The sequence below is a fragment of the Eurosta solidaginis genome, chromosome 5 (genome assembly GCF_040869045.1).
Source record: "Eurosta solidaginis isolate ZX-2024a chromosome 5, ASM4086904v1, whole genome shotgun sequence".
Classification (NCBI taxonomy): domain Eukaryota; kingdom Metazoa; phylum Arthropoda; class Insecta; order Diptera; family Tephritidae; genus Eurosta; species Eurosta solidaginis.
In genome coordinates this window covers 134,307,650-134,328,580 of record NC_090323.1, presented here as the reverse complement: position 1 = coordinate 134,328,580, position 20,931 = coordinate 134,307,650, and the positions used below count along the sequence as shown (strand labels likewise).

Genomic DNA, 20,931 nt, shown 5'->3' with positions numbered 1-20,931 from the left:
AGGTCTACAGGTGGAATGTGCAGAATGGTATACAGTGCAGCTGTCGGGTTTGTTTTCAGGGCTCCCGTAATGCAAAGCATCGATAGTCTGCATACCCCCTCTAATTTTTTGAGGTATGTTGTTTTTTGTGTGGCTTTCCACCAAACAAGAACTCCATAGTATAGAATAGGGCTTACAATCGCTGTAAAAACCCATTGAGAAAGAGAGGGCGATAATCCCCACGCACACCCCAGCATTCTTTTACATGCAAAAAGTGCCGTTGAAGCCTTCTTCACCCTCTCATCCACGTTGAGCTTCCATGACAGCTTACTGTCTAGGATGATTCCTACATACTTTTTGCAAGGTATCTCCTGTAGGGTCACCCCTCCTAACTTAGGTCTGATCAAATTTGGGACCTTGTACCTCTTTGTAAACAAGACCATATCCGTCTTATCCGCGTTGACTTTCAACCCGACATTTGATGCCCAGGTATGAATATCCCGAAGCGCCCGATCCATCAAAGAGCTAATCGTTGGAGGGCACTTTCCACTTATGAGAATTGCAACGTCATCCGCGTAAGTTTTACGGGTTCCTCATCAAATCGCCTGAGCAGTTGGTTGATGACCAGCGTCCACAGCAGAGGTGATAGCACCCCTCCCTGCGGCGTTCCCCTGTCCACTGATTTCGTGGCCTCGTACAATCCCCATTGTGTTGTAATCTTCCTGCAATTTAACATGCAGCCGATCCATCTGGTTAAGGCTGGATGTACTTTAATGTAATTAAGACCATCCATAATCGTCCATTTAGAAACATTTTTGAAAGCCCCGGCAATGTCTAAGAAGACTCCTAGAGCATATTCCTTATATTCCAGGACTTTCTCTATGCTTATTACCACCCTATGCAATGCGGTGTCTACCGACTTGCCTTTGGTGTACGCATGCTGTGTTGTGGAGAGCAGCTTTTCATCCACGTTGGACTTTATGTACACATCCAACAGCCTCTCAAAGGTTTTGAGCAGAAATGGTTCTATAATCTTTGGGATACACGTGACCGATCTTCCCCGCCTTTGGTAGGAAAGATACACGAGCAGTTCTCCAAAAGTGCGGTACATGATTCACCTCAAGGGATTCCTCACAATTACTTGACCATTCCCCGTTCCTTTTCTTTATTAGTCCCTGGACTATATTTCCCCTTGCTAGGACTTTTCTCAAACGTGCTGTTTGGCTGGAGCACTCTATGTCCGTACAGAAACTTTTCCATGAGATTCTCTCCGCCCTGGAAATTTCACGCTTGTAGATCCTCAGTAGATCCCTGTACTCCTCCCGACACGCTTCGCTGTCCGCGGTCTTTGCGAGCTTAAACATTTATTTTACCTGTCTTCTTAGAAGACTCAGCTCATTGCTCCACCATGGCGGCTTTGCTTTTCCTCTGAATCTTCTTAGATGGCAAGCTTTGTTATACGCAGTCATAAGCGTCCTTGTTAGGAAAGTTTTAATGTTAAAAATATATAATTATGTACAATATGGAATTTTTTTGTCGCAGACGAAAAAGCCTAATTATCGGTACAAGGTTACAATGAACTTATAAAGTGTTATATTTCTGTATAGTCAATTTACTTTTTACTTTTTAGTTAATTTTATTAACCAATAATAAAAGCTTATTTTTTAAAAAATTTTTTTTTTTTTTCGTTAATGTTATTGTCATATGTGGAGTCAAGTAATCGCGCTTGTAATGTACAGGGTAAACTTATAAAACTTATAAAACTAAAAATATGTCATCATAGTCTAAATTTGTTTCATGCTGTTCCTCGCCATTTTAACTGAAAATGGTGTTTAGCCAGGGCCAGTACAAATGAGTGTTTTTTCGTAAAAGAAAAATTTACTTAAACTATTTGGATGCATTCCCTTTAATTCAACAAGTGAAAAAACTCCTAAAAAATGGCAGAGGATCTCCCTTTCCTTTTTTCGAACATTGTTCAGAATAAGAGAACAAGGATAAATGAAAAAACTCGCAAGGAATTTTTGTTTAGAATTGGGCTGATGTCGCCCTTCTCGGCTCTTTCATGAGTTGGTCACATTTTCCGACGGAGGCCGCAAATTTAGCGAGAGAACGTGACCTTATAACACAACACGACCACCAAATAAGGGATATAAACCAAAGCATCAGATTGCTTGTGGTTGAACACAAGCGGGCAAAATGGGAGGAGGATTTAAAGAATTGTAACCTCTGCCGGTGTTGGTAAGCTTTGGTCCACCGTAAAGTGCCTATCGAATCCGTCTAAGCACAATGACAAAATCTCCATCGTCTTTGGCGATAAATTGCTGTCAGATGCGTAATGCATTCCACGGTCGACAATGTTAGACGGCGGGCCAACAGACGCGCACACAAGCATACATACAGCGCGTCCCCAATTACCATCACCGCGTCGTTCATGCTAAACTATGTAAAGCAGTGGGCCCAGCCGGCCCATGCTTAAAAACCTAGGCAAAGAGGGTTTTAATTATCTAGCTATCCTATACACCTTCGTCATCCCCGAAAAATGGAAAATGGTCAAGGTGGTTCAACTATTAAAGCCTGGGAAACCAGCTAACATAGATTCTTATCGTCCGATATCTCTCCTATCGCCAGTAGCCAAGACATTTGAAGCCATTCTGCTTCCCTATTTTAATGCAAATTTGCAACTAGCCTATCATCGGCATGGCTTCAGAAAATTACACAGCACAACCACCGCGCTAAATGCCATTAGCACCCAGATAAATTGTGGATTAAATCAAAACCCCCACCATAGGGTAGTACTCATTGCGTTAGGATCAGTCAAAAGCTTTTGATACGGTCAACCATGGCACGTTACTCCAAGACCTGGAAGGGTCTCCCCTTCCCCCAAGTCTTAAAATGTGTCCCGCAAATTATCTGTCTGGACGGCAAGTATCGGTGCAATTCAGGAACGTAACATCCAAACCAAGAAGAATTAAACAATGGGTGCCACAGGGTGGTGTCCTATCCACGCTTTTGTTTAACTTCTACCTATCAAAGCTACCTTCGCCACCAGAAGGAGTTACTATCGTTTCCTACGCCGATGACTGCACAATAATGGCCACAGGCCCAGGCCCACAGATCGATGAGCTTTGTAACAAAATAAACAGCTATCTCCATGATCTCTCCAGTTTCTTCGCCTCGCGAAACTTGACATTGCCACCGAGCAAATCATCGGCGACCTTGTTTACAACATGGACGCGCCAAATGTCCACCACTGTCTAACACCCTAAATTCTTGGGTGTGACGTTCGATCAGGATCTACATTTTGGTGAGCATGCAGCCGCAATTGTGCCGAAAATCCAGAGTCGTATTAAAATCCTCAAATATCTTGCCGGCAGCACTTGGGGTAAAGATTAAGAAACGCTCATCACCACTTACAAAGCAATTGGCCTGCCGATTGCATGTTACGCGTTCCTGATATGGTCGACAAGCCTAAAGGTTACTCACTGGAAGAGAATACAGGCCTGCCAAAATACTGCCCTCAGAACCGCTACGGGCTGTCTTCTTATGTCCCCAGAACAGCATCTACACAATGAGGCGAGGGTACTCCCCATTAGGGAGAGAAATGAAATGCTAACCAAACAGTTTCTGTTGAATACCCAGAAACCTGGGCATCCCAACAGACATCTGGTTGATGAGGGTACACCGCCCAGGCCTAAGCGGTCATCTCCGTAAGCATTATGAGGAAATACGGCACCTGAGAACACAGCAGTATGAAGCAAAAAAGTGATATCCACAAACAGGCGTCGGACCTCTATGCCAGGAATTGCCCGGCGAATCCGGTACTCAAAGAAAAATACCCAGAACTAGCCGAGGAGAAACGCACTCTCCCTAGGGAAACGCGCGTCACTCCAGCTCAACTTCGATCTGGATACTGTAACAGGCTAAACTCTTACCTATCCAGAATCAACCACGCCATACAAAGTGTATGTCCAGCTTGCAATGTGTCCCCACATGACACCAACCATCTCTTCAATTGTAATGTGGAACCAACGCCTCTAACACCCCTCTCATTATGGTTCACCCCTGTTGAAACAGCAAGTTTCCTTGGACTTCCGTTAGAGGACATTGATCACAAATTGTGATTGGTCGCACCTATACCTATATAGCTTCTCCAGCCCAATTGTAAATCTCACCTACCCGTGGCGAATCCTGTTTCATTAACAGCCGAGGCTCTGGCGACCCCGAATTCCTGATTGATCTAGGGGGTGCGAGGCCGGTATGGGCTAGAAGGTTTTATGTGGTTATACCAAATCGTTCCCGAGATGTTCGGGCTAGTACTTTTATGGTGCGTGTTACAGGAACGTACCGGATCTGCATCCGGCAAAGGACCATAAACATCGATAACACTCCCCAAGGCCTTCGGAGAGTGTCCTTATCGCTACAACAACCACAACCGCCATGGAGTTGTGGTAGCGTGCTCCTGGTTTCAAGTCCCGGGCAAAGAAATTTTAAAAATCTAGAACAAGTTTGTTTTCATAAGAATCAAGAGTTTTTACCGGCGGGGTCGCTTCTCGACACTCCCAGTATATTTCTGCCATAAAGGTTAGTGAAAATTTATTTTCCTTGCAGCTGCCGTTTTGTAGTAAAGAGAAGCTCGACCTAAATCTCGGAGGTAAATCGCTCCAAGTATTTTTATTTATATTTTTCAAAATGAGCTGATGGCCTGAGTAGCCAAAGCTCTTTTAGTTAGTTCTGATATTCATACCAGTACCTAACCAATAATAATAATAATAATATTTTTTTTTTTCAAGCCAAGCTGTTTTGCTAGATGTACAATTTAAACATTTGTAATATTTATTAACATTTGTATATTTAACAGAGGTAACCTTGGTGCATGTCATATTCGGTTGGAGAATCCTGCTCAACCGGTTAAATATCGTGGTGTTGTATGCTCTATGAAAGAATCATTTGGATTTATTGAACGCGCTGACGTTGTAAAAGAAATATTTTTTCACTTCTCCGAAGCTGAAGGCAATGTTGAGCTTCGTCCGGGGGATGATGTTGAATTTACTATACAAACTCGTAATGTAAGTACATATTTTAATTTTACATAATAGTGTATCATATAATAATTGGAAACGGTCCAAATTTATAATCCACCACCACTTTCCACTACGACCTAATTTATCGTGACCACTAGATATTTATTGGTAGTGGAAATAAAAATGTTGTGCCGAGTCCAGTTATGTGATTCCACTAATCTGAGAATAGAAATTTATCCGAAGCACTTGATTTGAGTGCAATATTTGGTCCGGATTCCATTATTATTGCCGTTCTGCTTAGCTATGATTGATCCCATAATCTGTCTTTTGCTGACAGGAATTGGCAGAGATGCTCCCTTTGAAGAACCCTAAGGATAATTTGTATTGCTCAAATATCTGCCTGCGCGAGTGACTTTAATAAATACACATCTATTTTCTGACGCCTGTAGCGGTCAAAACAAACGTTCTGAGTTGTTTTAAAAGAACGAGCTCTTTGCTCGTTTTTCTCGTTATTCACGAGTAATAAGCGTATACTGAGGAATTCATAGAAATTAAATGGTAAACTCTGAACATCATAACGTGATTTCCCTTAAAATCCTATTGTATTATAAAGCATTCCCCATATGTGCCTTCGATAGTTTCTCATTCCATTATAGACCAATCGCTTTGTATTGCCATTTTAAAACTGTTCTAAAGGCGTTGAAGGAACTTCGCTTTTATTCCGTCTCGCCAAAACTGAATCACTTGATTATTGTGCAATCTGTTGGATCAAAAAATGCAGCCCTTTATTCACATACACTGTATTTCTTTTTGAGGTTTTTTTTAACAATGCAATGTGACGTTGTGTAAAATGTGTAGATACCCCGACAACTTTCGATTATAAACTAATTGTGTTCTGTGCACGATATATCAAGATATCACTGGAGGCTCCCAGAAACGCCATCCTTCTCAAACCATAATACAATGATGTACAAGATATAGCCCATTGGATGGTAGCCATTTTTATTTGTTTTTGAGAAAAAATTAGTACCGCTGACGTAATAGCTGTCAGGTGATTAACTTGTGCTATTTTATATCCTCGTGTTCGGTTTGATGTTTCCCTTGTATGTTTGTTCATATTCGTTTGTCAACATTTCAACATGGCTGCTTTCCTTCATACGATATACCCATTTGACATTTCCGGCGGATAATGCCTTATTGCCAAAACTTTAGATCTTTGATTCATATTCTCAGACCATGATCGAATCTCAGGCAGAATCAATCAAGAACCCCGAAATTAGTTTTTTCTGTGATCCTTGATTTCAATGAGTGATATATCGTTGTAAGGATATTCACATAGGACACAATTTGCCCTATCTGAGCAATTTCGCTAAATTTATCATTTACCTAACACGGCGCAAAATTTTAGCGACTGCTCGTTCTTTTGTAACTCAGAAGTGGTTGAGGCCACGACAAAATACTTCAGGCTGGATTTGTGGAGTATTTTTCACGATGTTCAACTTCGTACTAAGCGCAAAACGCCAATTTAGGCGACAATGATTGATTTAGGAAATTATTTTGTTTAAATTTAGTTCCAGTGTAGTATCATAAATTGACTGCTAAGTTGAAGACTACAGTAGCTAAAAGGTCCTATCTCTGAATATATTCCGGCAACGTCTGTATAAGAATTTGTTTTGTTAATACAAATATTTATCTCAGAACGCCCTATCCCAGATGTTTTTGAATCAAATTCTGAGAAAGTGCGTTTTCCACAGAGTTATGGCGTTGTTTGAAGAGCAGCCGAGATAGGGTTATATTCTCAGCAGCCAATAATGTCTTAAGAAATTATTTCGGCTGGAGAAGGTAATCTTCGCAATGGGGTCTTTGTGAGGCCACTTATTCAGTAAACAATGGCACGGCGCTGGGTATTATCATCTTGTTGTTGTTGTTGTTGTAGCAGTGCTTCGCCTCATCCAATAGGTGCGACCGATCACAAATTGTCATCAATATCCTCTAACGGGAGTCCAAGGAAACTTGCAGTTTCAACAGGAGTGGACCATAATAAGAGGGGTGTTAGAGGCGTTGGTTTCACATTACAATTAAAGAGATGGTTGGTGTCATGTGGGGACGCATTGCAAGCGGGGCATACATTTTGTATGTCGGCGTTGATTCTAGACAGGTAAGAGTTTAACCTGTTACAGTATCCAGATCGAAGTTGAGCTAGAGTGACTCACGTTTCCCTGGGGAGTATGCGTTCCTCTTCCGCAAGTTTTGGGTACTGTTCTTTGATTACTGGATTCACCGGGCAATTCCTGGCATAATGGTCCGACGCGTGTTTGTAGAGTTCGCTGAGGACCTGCTTGTGTTTTTTGGCTCCATACGGCTGAGTTCTCAGGTGCCTTACTTCCTCATAATGCTTACGGAGATGACTCCTTAAGCCCCTGGGCGGTGTTGGCTTATCAATCAGATGTTTGTTGGGATTTCCAGGTTTCTGGGTATTCAACAGGAACTGTTTGGTTAGCATCTCATTTCTCTCCCTGATGGGGGTATTATCACCTCTATTCTGCTGGTCATCAACTAACTGCTTAGGCGGTAGAAACAGGACCAGTCAAACTCACAATGTTTCCAGATGACGTCTTCAATAATAAGATTTCTGATAGATCAGGAACTTCAGGATGTACATGCCTGAGCATCTAAAGTCATGTTATGCAACAACGCGGAAAATACGGATCTAGTTTTGTTTACTAGGAAATGTAAAGTCTTGAAATGGACTAGGTCCTAACCATACAAGAGAAACACCACAATATATTTAGAAATCATACTCGTTTTCCGTTTTCTGCGTCTGAATATTGAACTGTTCAGGCTTTCAATATGCATTACATGCACCATGTTTAATTTTATTACTTTTTACTTATAGGGTCGAGAGTTCGCTTGCAATATAACACGGCTTCCACCTGGATCAGTAATTTTTGAGGATGTGGATACCACAATTTATAAGGGACAAGTTTTGAAACCACTTGATCGGAATAATCCAGCTCGTCAAACCAATGATCCTTTGCCTGGACGCATACGTTATCGTGCCCCAGATTATTCTGAAGTTGAAGTTCCGTTTGGTGACAAAGATCAGGTAAATGGGCAACAATATAGTTCATAATTGGTATTTTATCAATTTCTTTTTAATAGAAGGGCGATTTTACTTTGCGTCATGGAGACTGGGTTCAGTTCCTTCTCGCTACTGACAGGCGCGATCAATTGCAGCGTGCTACTTCGATTTCTTTACTTGATGAGACCTTCAAGGTTTCTGGTGAGAAGCGTGAACAAGGTGTAGTAGCTTCGCTTAAGGAAGGCTTTGGCTTTTTACGTTGCGTTGAACGAAATTTACGTTTGTTTTTTCACTTTACTGAAGTGCTGGATACGGTAAGTAAAAACCAGAGTAATTTTCAAAGTCTATGGCAAATAAAGTATGGAATTTAATTGCAGACTCGTGAAATTGCTGTAAATGATGAAGTCGAATTTACTGTTGTACAAGAACCTGGTGTTCCCTACAATACCTCCCGATTACATGCGATACGGATTAAGCATTTACCACCCAATACCGTACAGTTTGAAATGCTAATGGCAAGCAACATTGAAGGTATTTCTATAAATACATATAAAAAATTTAAAAACGACGTAACCTAATTGGTATTCTTCATTTTTTGAAGGATCTGTTACGCGTGAGGCACCTAAAAGCCCAGTTAAATCACAAGATCGGGTTGAAGGTGGTGTGATCACTTATGATCATGGAGATGTTAAAAAGACTATAATGTATTTCCTGAAAGACTGCGAGAAATCACCAAGAATTGGAGATCGTGTACGATTCGATATCTACTTGGTGAGTATGTGATAATTCCATAAGGGCGTAACCCCTGACAGCTATTTCTCTTCTACTCTATTACGAAAGTGTGATATTTTTGGTACCATACATTTAGAAGAATTAGCGCTTTTGTGTTGAAAGCACTAATATATTTTTGCATTTTCATCAGAACCAGATATAGTTGTGGGGTACACAACCTTTGCGATAATAGTCTCATTTGTAAACATATAATAATTTGATCTGCCGCATCTTTGAAAAGAACATTAAGAAAAAGTAAAGTAACAAATTTTGATTGTCCAATGGATTACGACTTGGTTGTAAAAGGCAAGGGTTTGTGAGCGTCGAGATTTTAAACTGCTCAGCTACAAAAAAGTCATCAGTTGAGTAAGGCTGGATGTACATGAGGCGTAGAGTCACATAGGTGTAGCTACGATTCCTCTACTCCTCAAGATCTGTACACGAGGCTACTTTCAAGCGTTGCCACAAAAAGCAAGAAATTATTGAAAAATAAAAATTAAATTATTTCAGCTATTATCGTCACCGAAATAAACAAAAATTAGTAGGAAAAGTTGATCTCCGTGTCTTTTAAGGCCAAATTTAAACCAGATTAGTGAAAAAAGCGATTTCTAGTTTCCAATACATTTTAGCCTTTTAATGGCTTCACCTATGTCTAACCAAGCTTTTTTTGGTTTAAATATTTTTTTTTTTTCACTTTGGAAGTTTACACTTCAACCCCTTTTACTAACTAAAATAGCATATCTTAATTAGTAACACGAACATAGAAAAAAAGTGAACAAACGTCTTATTCTTCCTTTTTTCCAAGCGTCCTACATTGCTGTACGCTAAGCTACATGAAACGCTTCCCAAGGCAGTCGGTTCTATGTACCGGAGCGACTCGGGATTTTTCCCGACCAAGGACTGTCATTTCAGTGTAACCCCATTTAATTTGCTGTCCCTCCCACAAATTGTCATCCTCCCAGCAGCTCCCCGCAGCGGGACTGCGCCATACTCTCCTGCTCCGGGAAGGTATCGAACCCAATCCGGGTCCGTCTCCTTACCCCGGTCCTGAGAAATAGTTTTGCTACGTTTGCCGGAAAAGAATCTTTTTAGTACGGTCACACTCTTGTCAGTGTGTCACGTGTAAGGGATGGTTACATCGGACAGGTTGTTCTGGGCTGGATCCCAAAACCAGACGTCCTAGTAACTTTTATAAATCTTTGTGGCTCCTTGCTGTTCACGCGTCCCGTAATCTGCGCCTTAGCGCAGCCCCACTACCTTCCAGCGGCTCTGCTGCTCAGCAAGCCACAACAAGTACTCGCGCCCTACGGCGCCACCAGCTCATACGGCCGCTTGTTGTTGTTGTTGTTGTTGTAGCGATAAGGTTTCTCCCCGAAGGCTTTGGGGAGTGTTATCGATGTGATGGTCCTTTGCCGGATACAGATCCGGTACGCTCCGATAACACGGCACCATTAAGGTGCTAGCCCGACCATCTCGGGAACGATTTATATGGCCACATTAAACCTTCAGGCCATCCCTTCCTCCCCACCCCCAAGTTCCACGGCCGCTCCCCTCATCACTACAATCTCCATTGTATAGTGGGTAGCAATGCCGAGCATCAGCCCCCGCCCCGTCTTCCTCCCCCCTCTTTTCCGGCAGCAATCGTGTAGGTCAGGGAAACAGACTTTTAGTCTCTACCACCTTTTGCACCGTTTGGCAGCACAGAATATATATAATACATCCGCCCAATGCAGCCCCTACCTTGGATGTTCTGGTCTCCGAGACGGAAACCCCCCGACGGGCTGCATTGCGCCATGTTGCCAGGCCGCGAACCCAAATACACCGGGTACCGCAATGCTTACGCAGGAACGTCCAGTCCCAGGTCCACAACAGCATTTGCGTCCTAGCCTTTCACAACCCAGGCGTAGTCACCCGTTACTTACTCCTAGAGTGACGACGTCTCTTCAACCTGTCTCTGTCCACCTTTTTCATCACCGAAAAATGGAAAATAGCCAAGGTGGTCCAGCTACTAAAGCCTGGGAAACCAGATAACATAGGAGAATCATATCGCCCGATATCTCTCCTATCGCCAGTAGCCAAGACGCTTGAAGCCATTTTTCTCCCCTACTTCAAAGCAAATTTGCAACTAGCCTATCATCGGCATGGCTTTAGAAAACTTCACAGCACAACCACCGCGCTAAATTCCATTAACACCCAGATAAATTAAAACCCCCACCACAGAACAGTACTCGTTGCGTTAGATCTGTCAAAAGCTTTTGATACGGTCAACCATGGCACGTTACTGCAAGACCTGAAGGGTCAACCCTCCCCCCATGTCTTAAAATGTGGACCGCAAATTATCTGGGTGGCCGGCAGGCATCGGTGCAATTTAGAAACGCAACATCAAAACCAAGAAGAATTAAACAAGGGGTACCACAGGGTGGTGTTCTATCCCCACATTTGTTTAACTTCTACATATCCAAGCTACCTTCGCCACCAGAAGGAGTTACTATCGTTTCCTACGCCGATGACTGCATAATAATGGCCACAGGCCCAGACCTACAGATCGATGAGCTTTGTGACAAAATAAACGGCTACCTCCCTGATCTCTCCAGTTTCTTCACCACGCGAAACCTGGCATTATCACCGACTAAATCATCGGCAACCTTATTTAGAACATGGACGCCCCAAATGTCGACCATTTTGAACATCCACGTCAATGGCACTACGCTACCGACTGTCTTACACCCCAAAATATTGGGTGTGACGTTCGATCAGGATTTACATTTCGGTGAGCATGCAGCCGCAATTGTACCGAAAATCCAGAGCCGTAATAAAATCCAAATCTCTTGCCGGCAGTACTTGGGGAAAAGATAAAGAAACGCTCATTACCACTTACAAAGCAATTGGCCAGGCGATTGCATGATACGCGTCCCCGATATGGTCGCCAAGCCTAAAGATTACCCACTGGAAGAAGCTACAGGCTTGCCAAAATACTGCCCTCACGGGTTGTCTCCTTATGTCCCCAGAACACCTCTACATAATGAGGCGAGAATACTCCCAATAATGGAAAGAAATGAAATGCTAACAAAACAGTTCCTGTTGAATACCCAGAAACCTGGGCATCCCAACAGTCACCTGATTGATGAGCCAGCACCGCCTAGGGGCTTAAGGAGTCATTTCCGTAAGCATTTTGAGGAAATACGGCACCTGAGAACCCAGCCGTATGAAGCGAAAAAACACAAGCGGGTCCTTGGTGAACTCCATAAACAGGCATCGGACCTCTATGTCAGGAATTGCCCGGTGAATCCAGTACTCAAAAAGCAATACCCTAAACTTGCGGAAGAGGAACGCTCACTCCCTAGGGAAACGCGAGTCACTCTAGCACAACTTCGTTCTGGATACTGTAACAGGTTAAACTCTTACCTATCCAGAATCAACCCCGACTTACAAAATGTATGCCCCGCTTGCAATGTGTCCCCACATGACCTCAACCATCTCTTTAATTGTAATGTGGTACCAACGCCTCTAACACCCCTTTCATTATGGTCCACCCCTGTTGAAACAGCAAAGTTTCCTTGGACTCCCGTTAGAGGATATTGATGACAATTTGTGATCGGTCGGGCGAAGCACTGCTACAACAACAACAACAACATATCATCGGCATAAACACCCGCGCCGTTAGTTCTGCTTACTTCAAACTGGAAAAAGAAGCTGTAAAGATGGGTTTGATGATGAATGAGGACAAAACGAAAACTACCTGCTGTCATCAAGCAAAGAGTCAGCGCATATGCGCCTTGACACTACGCTACCGACTTTCTTACACCCCAAAATCTTGGGTGTGACGTTGGATCAAGACCTATATTTTGGTGAGCATGCAGAAAATCCAGAGTTGTAATAAAATCCTCAAATCTCTTGCTGGCAGTACTTGTGGAAAAGATAAAGAAACGCTCATTACCACTTACAAAGCAATTAGCCAGCCGATTGCATGCTACGCGTCCCCGATATGGCCGCCAAGCCTAAAGACTATTCACTGGAGGAAGCTACAGGCCTGTCAAAAGACTGCTCTGAGAACCACCACGGGTTGTCTTCTTATGTTCTCAGACTACCATCTACATAATGAGGCGAGAATACTCCCCATCAGAGAGAGAAATGAAATGCTAACCAAACATCTGATTGATGAGCCAACACCGCCCAGGGGCTTAAGTAGTCACCTCCGCAAGCATTATGAGGAAATAAGACACCTGAGAAGACAGCCGTATGAAGCCAAAAAACACAAGCAGGTCCTCAGTGAACTCCACAAACAGGCGTCGGTCCTCTATGTCAGGAATTGCCCAGTAAAGTCAAAGAACAATAGCCCAAACTTGCAGAGGAGGAACGCACACTCCCTAGGGAAACGCGAGTCACTCTAGCTCAACTTCGATCTGGATACTGTAACAGGTTAAACTCTTACTTGTCCAAAATCAACCCCGACACTCGTAATGTATGTCCTGCATGCGATGTGTCCCCACATGACACCAACCATCTTTTCAGTTGTTATGTGGAACCTACCCGTCTAACACCATTCTCTCTATGTTGTTGTAGCGATAAGGTTGCTCCCCGAAGGCTTTGGGGAGTGTTATCGATGTGATGGTCCTTTGCCGGATACAAATCCGGTACATTCCGGTACCATAGCACCATTAAGGCGCTAGCCCGACCATCTCGGGAACGATTTATGTGGCCACGTTAAACTTTCAGGCCATACCCTCCCTCCCTACCCCCAAGTTCCATGAGGAGCGTGGGGTCGCCAGAGCCTCGTCTGTTAGTGAAACGGGATTCGCCGCGGATAGGTGACGTTGACAATTGGGTTTGGAGAAGCTATATATTGCGCTGGCAACCTGAAAGGTTGCGCTACACAGCCGCTTGAATCTGGTATTTTAGTCGCCTCTTACGACATGCATACCTACCGCGGGTATATTCTGATCCCCTAACCCACTGGCGTCCATTCTCTCTATAGTCCACCCCTGTTGAAACTGCCAGTTTCTTTGGACTCCCGTTAGAATGACAAAGAATGAAAGTATTTTTCCTATTATAAATAAAAGTGAATGGGTGTGTGTGGCCTATGAGCGTTTAAAATATATTTTGCTTGGATAAATTTGGTACATTCTCTGGACGAAGATGGGTGTTCGGCTTTGCAGTTAGCACAATGTGTACGGGTACATTTTTCAGGCGAATGGGGGAGAAGTGAACAAATACCGCATTCGTGTGAGCGCTTACAATGTTAAGCGGTGAGGCGAAAAAGACGAGAGAAGTTTTGATGAATCAGCGGATTCAACAACAACAAACTTCTGAACATCAATTGAAAATTGTGAACTTTAATTGCAACTTTCTGAACTAAAACTGAAAAGGGTGTTGTAGGGTTCTTATTATTTTTATTTAATTATTCGTCTCCTGGCAGGATCGCCAGTGTGGTGATTGAAACCACTTTTAATTTTATATATAAAGAAACTTTTATTCAATAAAGAATACGCCTAAATGTATGCGTCAATATCTTTTTAAAATTTTCACCAAAAAGAAATTTTTTGAAAATTGAAAAATCAATATTCACCCTTATTACGGTTGTCAATAGTGAGAAAATTAGTGTCGACGCTCATGAATTGGTATCGGCGTTGTCAATGTCGATAACTATTGACGGGTGTTGACGCTTTTTTGGTATTGGCTATAACAATGTTGAAGTTGTGTTGACGTGACGCGACACAAAATTTGTCGACACAGTTTTTGGTGACGACAAGCACGGCAATACAGAATTCAGCTATTAAAAATTCAAGAAATAAGCTTTTTTTATGCTCCTTATTTATTAATTTTTTTATTAAATTTCAGAAAATAGTCAAAATAACCAACAACAGTCAGTTTAATAGAATTGTGGTAATGTTCTAGGGCAGCGGTCGACTGCTAAAACACGTCCAAAAGAGGTACCAAAAGACACGTATTGACCTCGATTTTAATAATCCGAAGGCGGAATATAAAAATTTTACTTGCGTTAGGAAATATTTGCAAAAAAAAACAGTTGCAAGCTTTCAAGTGGTTTATTAAAAGGTTTTTGTGAAATTTCAAGAATTTTTAATTTCCGCCTTCAGATTATTAATACCGAGGTCAACTCGGGTATTTTGATACCCCTCCCGAATTCGATTAAGTTTTCATTAGTGCACCACGCTCTGGGAGGTAGGGAGTTGCTAATGGTGTACTAAAGAGAAATCCAATCATCTACAATATATTCACTAAAGTTCGTAAACAAATTCCTTATGTGTATTTTGCCCGGAATGCTTAATTGTGCACTAATAGATTTCAGCAATTATTTAGATCCACAAATTGTCCACTAAACAAAACATTAACTCAATGCAAATTGTAAATAAACAACTGTCAAAAATATAGGGATCGTATTTTTATCGATATCGCGTCGACATCAATACATTGCCTTAGTAAATACCAATTATGCATTGACGTGACATTGATGTTGATACGACGTGATGTCGACGACGATACGAAGTGATGGTTGACGTTGACAACCGTAATAGGGTTGATTGAAAATTAAAATATTGATAAAACATTTTAAAATTACAAAGTTCAAAGTAACTAAAATACAAAGTTAAATAAAAATAATAAGAACCCTACAGGTGTAGTGCTATTCCAACTGGACCGTTATTTTTTAGATATTTTGTTTCGGTAAATTGTTCGATCAATATTAAAGGTTGAAACAGGCATGCTTAACGAACGAAACGATATCATTTCGTTACGATAATCAACGCTAATAAACGAAACGAAGTGATTCACCGGGCAATTCCCGACATAAAGGTCCGACGCCTGTCTATGGAGTTCACCAAGGACCTGCTTGTGTTTTTTCGCTTCATACGGCTGGGTTCTCAGGTGCCGTATTTCCTCTAAATGCTTACGGAGATGACTCCTTAGGCCCCTAGGCGGTGCTGGTTCGTCAATCAGATGTCTGTTGGGATGCCCAGGTTTCTGGGTATTCAACAGAAACTGTTTGGTCAGCATCTCATTTCTCTCCCTGATGGGGAGTATTCTCGCCTCATTATGCAGATGGTGTTCTGGGGACATAAGAAGACAGCCCGTGGCGATTCTGAGAGCAGTATTTTGGCAGGCCTGTAGTTTCTTCCAGCGGGTAGTTTTTAGGCTTGGCGACCATATGGGTGACGCGTAGCACGTAATCGGCTGGCTAATTGCTTTGTATGTGAACGAGCGTTTCTTTATCTTTTCCCCAGGTACTGCCAGCAAGGGATTTGAGGATTTTATTACGGCTCTGAATTCTCGGAACAATTGCGGTTGCGTGCGCACCAAAATGTAGATCCTGATCAAACGTCACACCCAAGATTTTGGGGTATAGGACAGTCGGTAGCGTAGTGCCATCGACGTGGATGTCAATATGGTCGACTTTTGGACACCACCCTGTTGCACCCCTTGTTTAATTCTCCTTGGTTTTGATGTTTCGTTTCTGAATTGCACCGATGCCTGCCGACCACCCAGATAATTTGCGGTCCACCTTTTAAGACATGGGTGAAGGGTTGAACCTTCCAGGTCTTGCAGTAATGAGCCATGGTTGACCGTATCAAAGGCTTTTGATAGGTCTAGCGCTACGAGTACTGTTCTATGGTGGGAGTATTGATTCAAACCGCAATTTATCTGGGTGATAATGACATTTAGCGCGGAGGTAGTGCTATGGAGTTTTCTGAAGCCATGCTGATGAGGGGCTAGCTGCAAATGTGCTTGGAAATAAGGGAGCAAAATGGCTTCAAGCGTCTTTGCCACTGGCGACAGGAGAGATATCGGACGATATGACTCACCTACGTTAGCTGGTATCCCAGGCTTTAGTAGCGGGACCACCTTGGCCATTTTCCATTTCTCGGGTATGGAAAAGGTGGAGAGAGACAGGTTGAAGACATGCCTCTCTAGCGGTGATGGTGATTGGTGACGCGCTGAATTTGTGTTTATGTGCGTGTCTATTGGCTCTCCGTCTATCTTTGTCGACCCTAGGATGCATTATATATTGTCGGCAGAAAGCGCTCGCGCATTTTTTCGCATCCGACAGCACCTTATCGCCAAAGGCGATGGAAACTTTGTCTTTGTGCTTAGTCGGATTCGATAGGGACTTTACGGTGGACCAAAGTTTACCTACACCGGTAGAGAGGTTACAACCCCTTAGGTGCTCTTCCCATTTCGCCCGCTTGTGTTCGTCCACAAGCAATCTGATGCGTTGGTTTATATCCCTTATTTGGTGGTCGCCTGGATCAAGCTGTCTTATAAGGTCGCGTTCCCTCGCTAAGCTCACGGCATCCGCCGGGAAGTGGGCCGGATTTCGGGAATTCTCCCGGCGGGAATGAAATGTGCCAAGGCGGATTCAATGACCTTACGGAAGGCACGCTCCCCTTGGCGGGCATCAGTTGGGATAGGGAGGTCAGAAAAGCGGTTGTCTGTAGAGGATTTGCATTCGTCCCACTTTCCTTTTTTAAAGTTTATGAAAGTGCGTTTTTCGGTGGCGATGAAGTCGGCGGTACGCTCGAACGAAATAAGTATGGGCAGGTGGTCGGATGCCAATGTTACCATCGGCTGCCAGTTGACGCAGTTTACGAGTTCTGCGCTCACGATTGAGATATCTGGCGAGCTATGACAGCTTCCTACCATACGTGTGGGGGCGTCTCCGTTTATTGTGCAGAACGCCGTTTCTTCTATTTGATCCGCCAACATCTCACCCCTACTGTCCGCCCGCAAGTTTGAATGCCATAGGTCGTGATGGGCATTGAAATCGCCTAAGATAATGCGATTGTTGCCAGTGAGTAAGGTCGATTTTAGGGCGGTATCCACTGGGGCAACAGGTGACAGGAGGGATGTAGATGTTGATGATTTCTAGATTTGCATCGCCTGACCGGACAGATAGGCCTTGACGTTCTAAGACATTGTCCCTGCGGTCGATGCCAGGATCAAATATATGATATTGCACATAGTGGTGTATAATAAACGCGAGGCCGCCTCCATTTCCGCTCTCGCGGTCCTTCCTGTGGACATTATACCCAGAGCAGGTCTGCAATGCAGATCTTGCTGTGAGTTTAGTCTCTTGAATCGCAGCAATGCGGATGTTGTGCCGCTTCATGAAATCGACTATCTCCGTAATCTTCCCAGTTAGTCCATTACAGTTTAAGCAGAATTCTGAAGTGCATGAGGGGTGACGCCGCCACTCTAGGGGTAAGTGACGGGTGACTACGCCTAGGTTGTGGAAGGCCAGGACGCAATTGCTGTTGTGGCCTTGGGACTGGGCGCCCTTGGGCAAGCATTGGGGTACCCGGATGATTTGGGTTTGCGACCTGGCAACATGGCGCGATGAAACCCGTCGAGGGGTTGCCGTCGCGGAGACCAGAGCATCTAGGAAAGTGGCACCACCCAAGGCAGGAGCTGCATTGAGCGAATGTCGCAAACCTATATATTCTGTGCTGGCAGACGGTGCAAACGGAGGTAGGGACTAAGAGTCTGTTTCCCTGACCTGCACGATTGCTGCCAGAAAAGAGGGGGGGAGAAGAAGACGGGGGCAGGGGCTGATGCTCAGCATTGCTACCAGCTCTACTACGAAGGTAGTAGTTATGAGTGGTATCAGCTGTTTGAGTTGTTGGCGCCGTGGGGCGCGAGCAGCAGCGGGTACTTGTTGTGGCTTGCTGAGCAGCGAGGCTGCTGGAACGTAGTGGGGGGCGCTTAGGCGTAGACTACGGGACGCCCTTGGGCTTGAGCAGCAAGGAGCCACAAAAGATTTATAAAAGTTACGTGGACGTCGGGTTTTGGGATCAAGCCCAGAACAACCTGTCCGATGCAACCATCCCTTGCACGAGACACACTGAACAGAGTATGACCGTCCTAAAAAGATTCTTTTCTGGCAAATGCAGGAAAACCATTTCTCAGGACCGGGGTCAGGAGACGGACCCGGATTGGGTTCGATACCTTCCCGGAGTAAGAGAATATGTAGCAGTCCTGCTGCAAGGAGCTGCTGGGAGGATGACAATTTGTGGGAGGGACGAAACAAATTAAATGGGGTCACACTGAAATGACAGTCCTTGGTCGGGAAAAATCCCGAGTCGCTCCGGTACATAGAACCGACTGCCTTGGGAAGCGCATTCTTCTATGTGATGTGCCTCTGTACACAATTCGCAGCTGACCGCTTGCTTACCGTCTGTACCAACGTGAAAGAATTTCATCCGCCCTTCATTACTCCTTTGGACCGGTCGCGTTTCCTGGGTTGAATTGAGGCAGGTGATGTTCACCACGCGCGCCAGCTCCTGTATCCACTCACTGAAATGGCAGATTGTCGCTCTGGGTGTAATGCTTATGGCATGGCGAGCCCACTCTAATCTTCGCGATGTTGGCAGCTTAAACAGCAAATCTTCCATAAGGGTAGGATTGGCTAGGTGGTGTTGACAACCAGCAGCTTCGAGAAACATCGTTAAATTTTGCAACTTTGTAGCAAACGGCACCAGCATATCCAAACGATTTTCCGGTATTGGCGCACAACTTCGAACGCGCGCAATCTGACTCTTGACTAGTTGCTCTGGTCTACCAAAACGCTCACCTAACACATCGATAACTCTTGGTACATTGTTGCTATGAATGAGCAGACATTCAACTACTTCGCGCGCCTTTCCTTTAATGGCCTTCTGAAGTCTTATCATATTTTGCCGCTCAATATACCCGTACTCCTGAGTCGTCATAATGAACGATTCGTGAAACATTGGCCAGTCCTCAGGTTTTCCGTCAAATTCTGGCAAATCATATAATTTCTTGACGGCACCTTGACCGGAGGAACTACTCAAAACGCGATTCAAACTGGCCAACGTTTCTGCAATCGACTCATTTTCCCTTATTATGTAATTTCCCCCAGTCGATGAGTTGCCTTCACCTAAACGCAAACCAGTCGCCGCATTATTTGACATACTCGCAAGCTGCGCCACTGTGTTTTGTAATTCAGCCATTTGCTTTACCATAGCGCTAATTTGTAACTCAAGTGCTGATTGTTGTGTTGTTGTTCAATTACATTTTGTTCTTGAACAGTGGTATTTAGATCGTCACTACCACCATCGTCATCTACATGACCGCTATTTGACCCTGAACGCGTTAGTGGCATGTTATACCGATACCCTTGCGCTTTGTTGTTGCAAATAAAATTTTCCGACCACCGTTATCCCTAACCGCACCGACTTACCCACTAACTACGCTAACCAAATTCAGGTACTCACCCCTTCTTCTCCAATATTTCACAATGTCAGGCACCTTGCGCTGGTTGTAGCTCCTTGTCCAGCTATTGGCTGTGTTCTTGCATGCTGCACGTTCAGATTACTCAAAACTCCAAATTTGTCCCATTTGGTTACGTATATATAAAATTGTCGGTGGCCAATGAAAAAATTAGCACATGGAAACGTTGTCAAATGCAATAAAATGGCGCACGAAAAAGTATGCAAATGAATTTAGGTTCAGCAAAACGAAATAAAAGATGTTACGGCCGGGGTAGGCTTGAAATTAACAGGCGTTTGAACTCGTATTATTGAGCTAATATGCTCTGTTTTATTTCGTTTTGGTTTTTCGCCTCCCGTCTAGCTCGCCGCTCAAATTCGTTTTACTCGGTTGCAATGAAATGCAAAACTTTGACAAAGGCGAAGGGAGTTGCCAGATGGGCCAAATTTATAAGTTTGTTTCCATTAGCACAAAGTGTAGAGAACAGGGTAATACAAATATGAAAACAGGTAATACTAACATAAAGAACAGAATAATGCAAACATAAGTAACGACTAAACTACTTTAACGATTCTCGCCAACACATACGATAGCAAACGGAACGTAATTTATTTTCAATTCACAATAAATTATACGACTTTGGACAAACAAAGCGCAAGCATATCATTTATGTATTATATCTTTGTAACAAAAAACTATTGCAGTTTCTTGAAGAGATTTTGGTTAATTTAAGAAGCTTTTAGTGCTTTCTGGAGAAGTTAAATTTGAAGCAAGCCAATACCAAAGCGGGTGTCTCGCCATGAATTCCGCCAATATTTCCTTTTGGCTTGGATTAAG

At 43.5% G+C, this 20,931-nt stretch overlaps 1 protein-coding gene across 1 annotated transcript in view; it reads left to right on the top strand.

The window, feature by feature from the left end:
• Unr (cold shock domain-containing Unr) overlaps positions 1-20,931 on the top strand; it is a 181,298-nt gene that overhangs the window by 121,080 nt on the left and 39,287 nt on the right. The window contains exons 6-10 of the mRNA XM_067786706.1: positions 4,838-5,045; positions 7,897-8,106; positions 8,163-8,396; positions 8,460-8,613; positions 8,684-8,853. Of these exons, the coding sequence (XP_067642807.1) occupies positions 4,838-5,045; positions 7,897-8,106; positions 8,163-8,396; positions 8,460-8,613; positions 8,684-8,853 (976 nt within the window). The remainder of the gene's footprint in view (positions 1-4,837; positions 5,046-7,896; positions 8,107-8,162; positions 8,397-8,459; positions 8,614-8,683; positions 8,854-20,931) is intronic.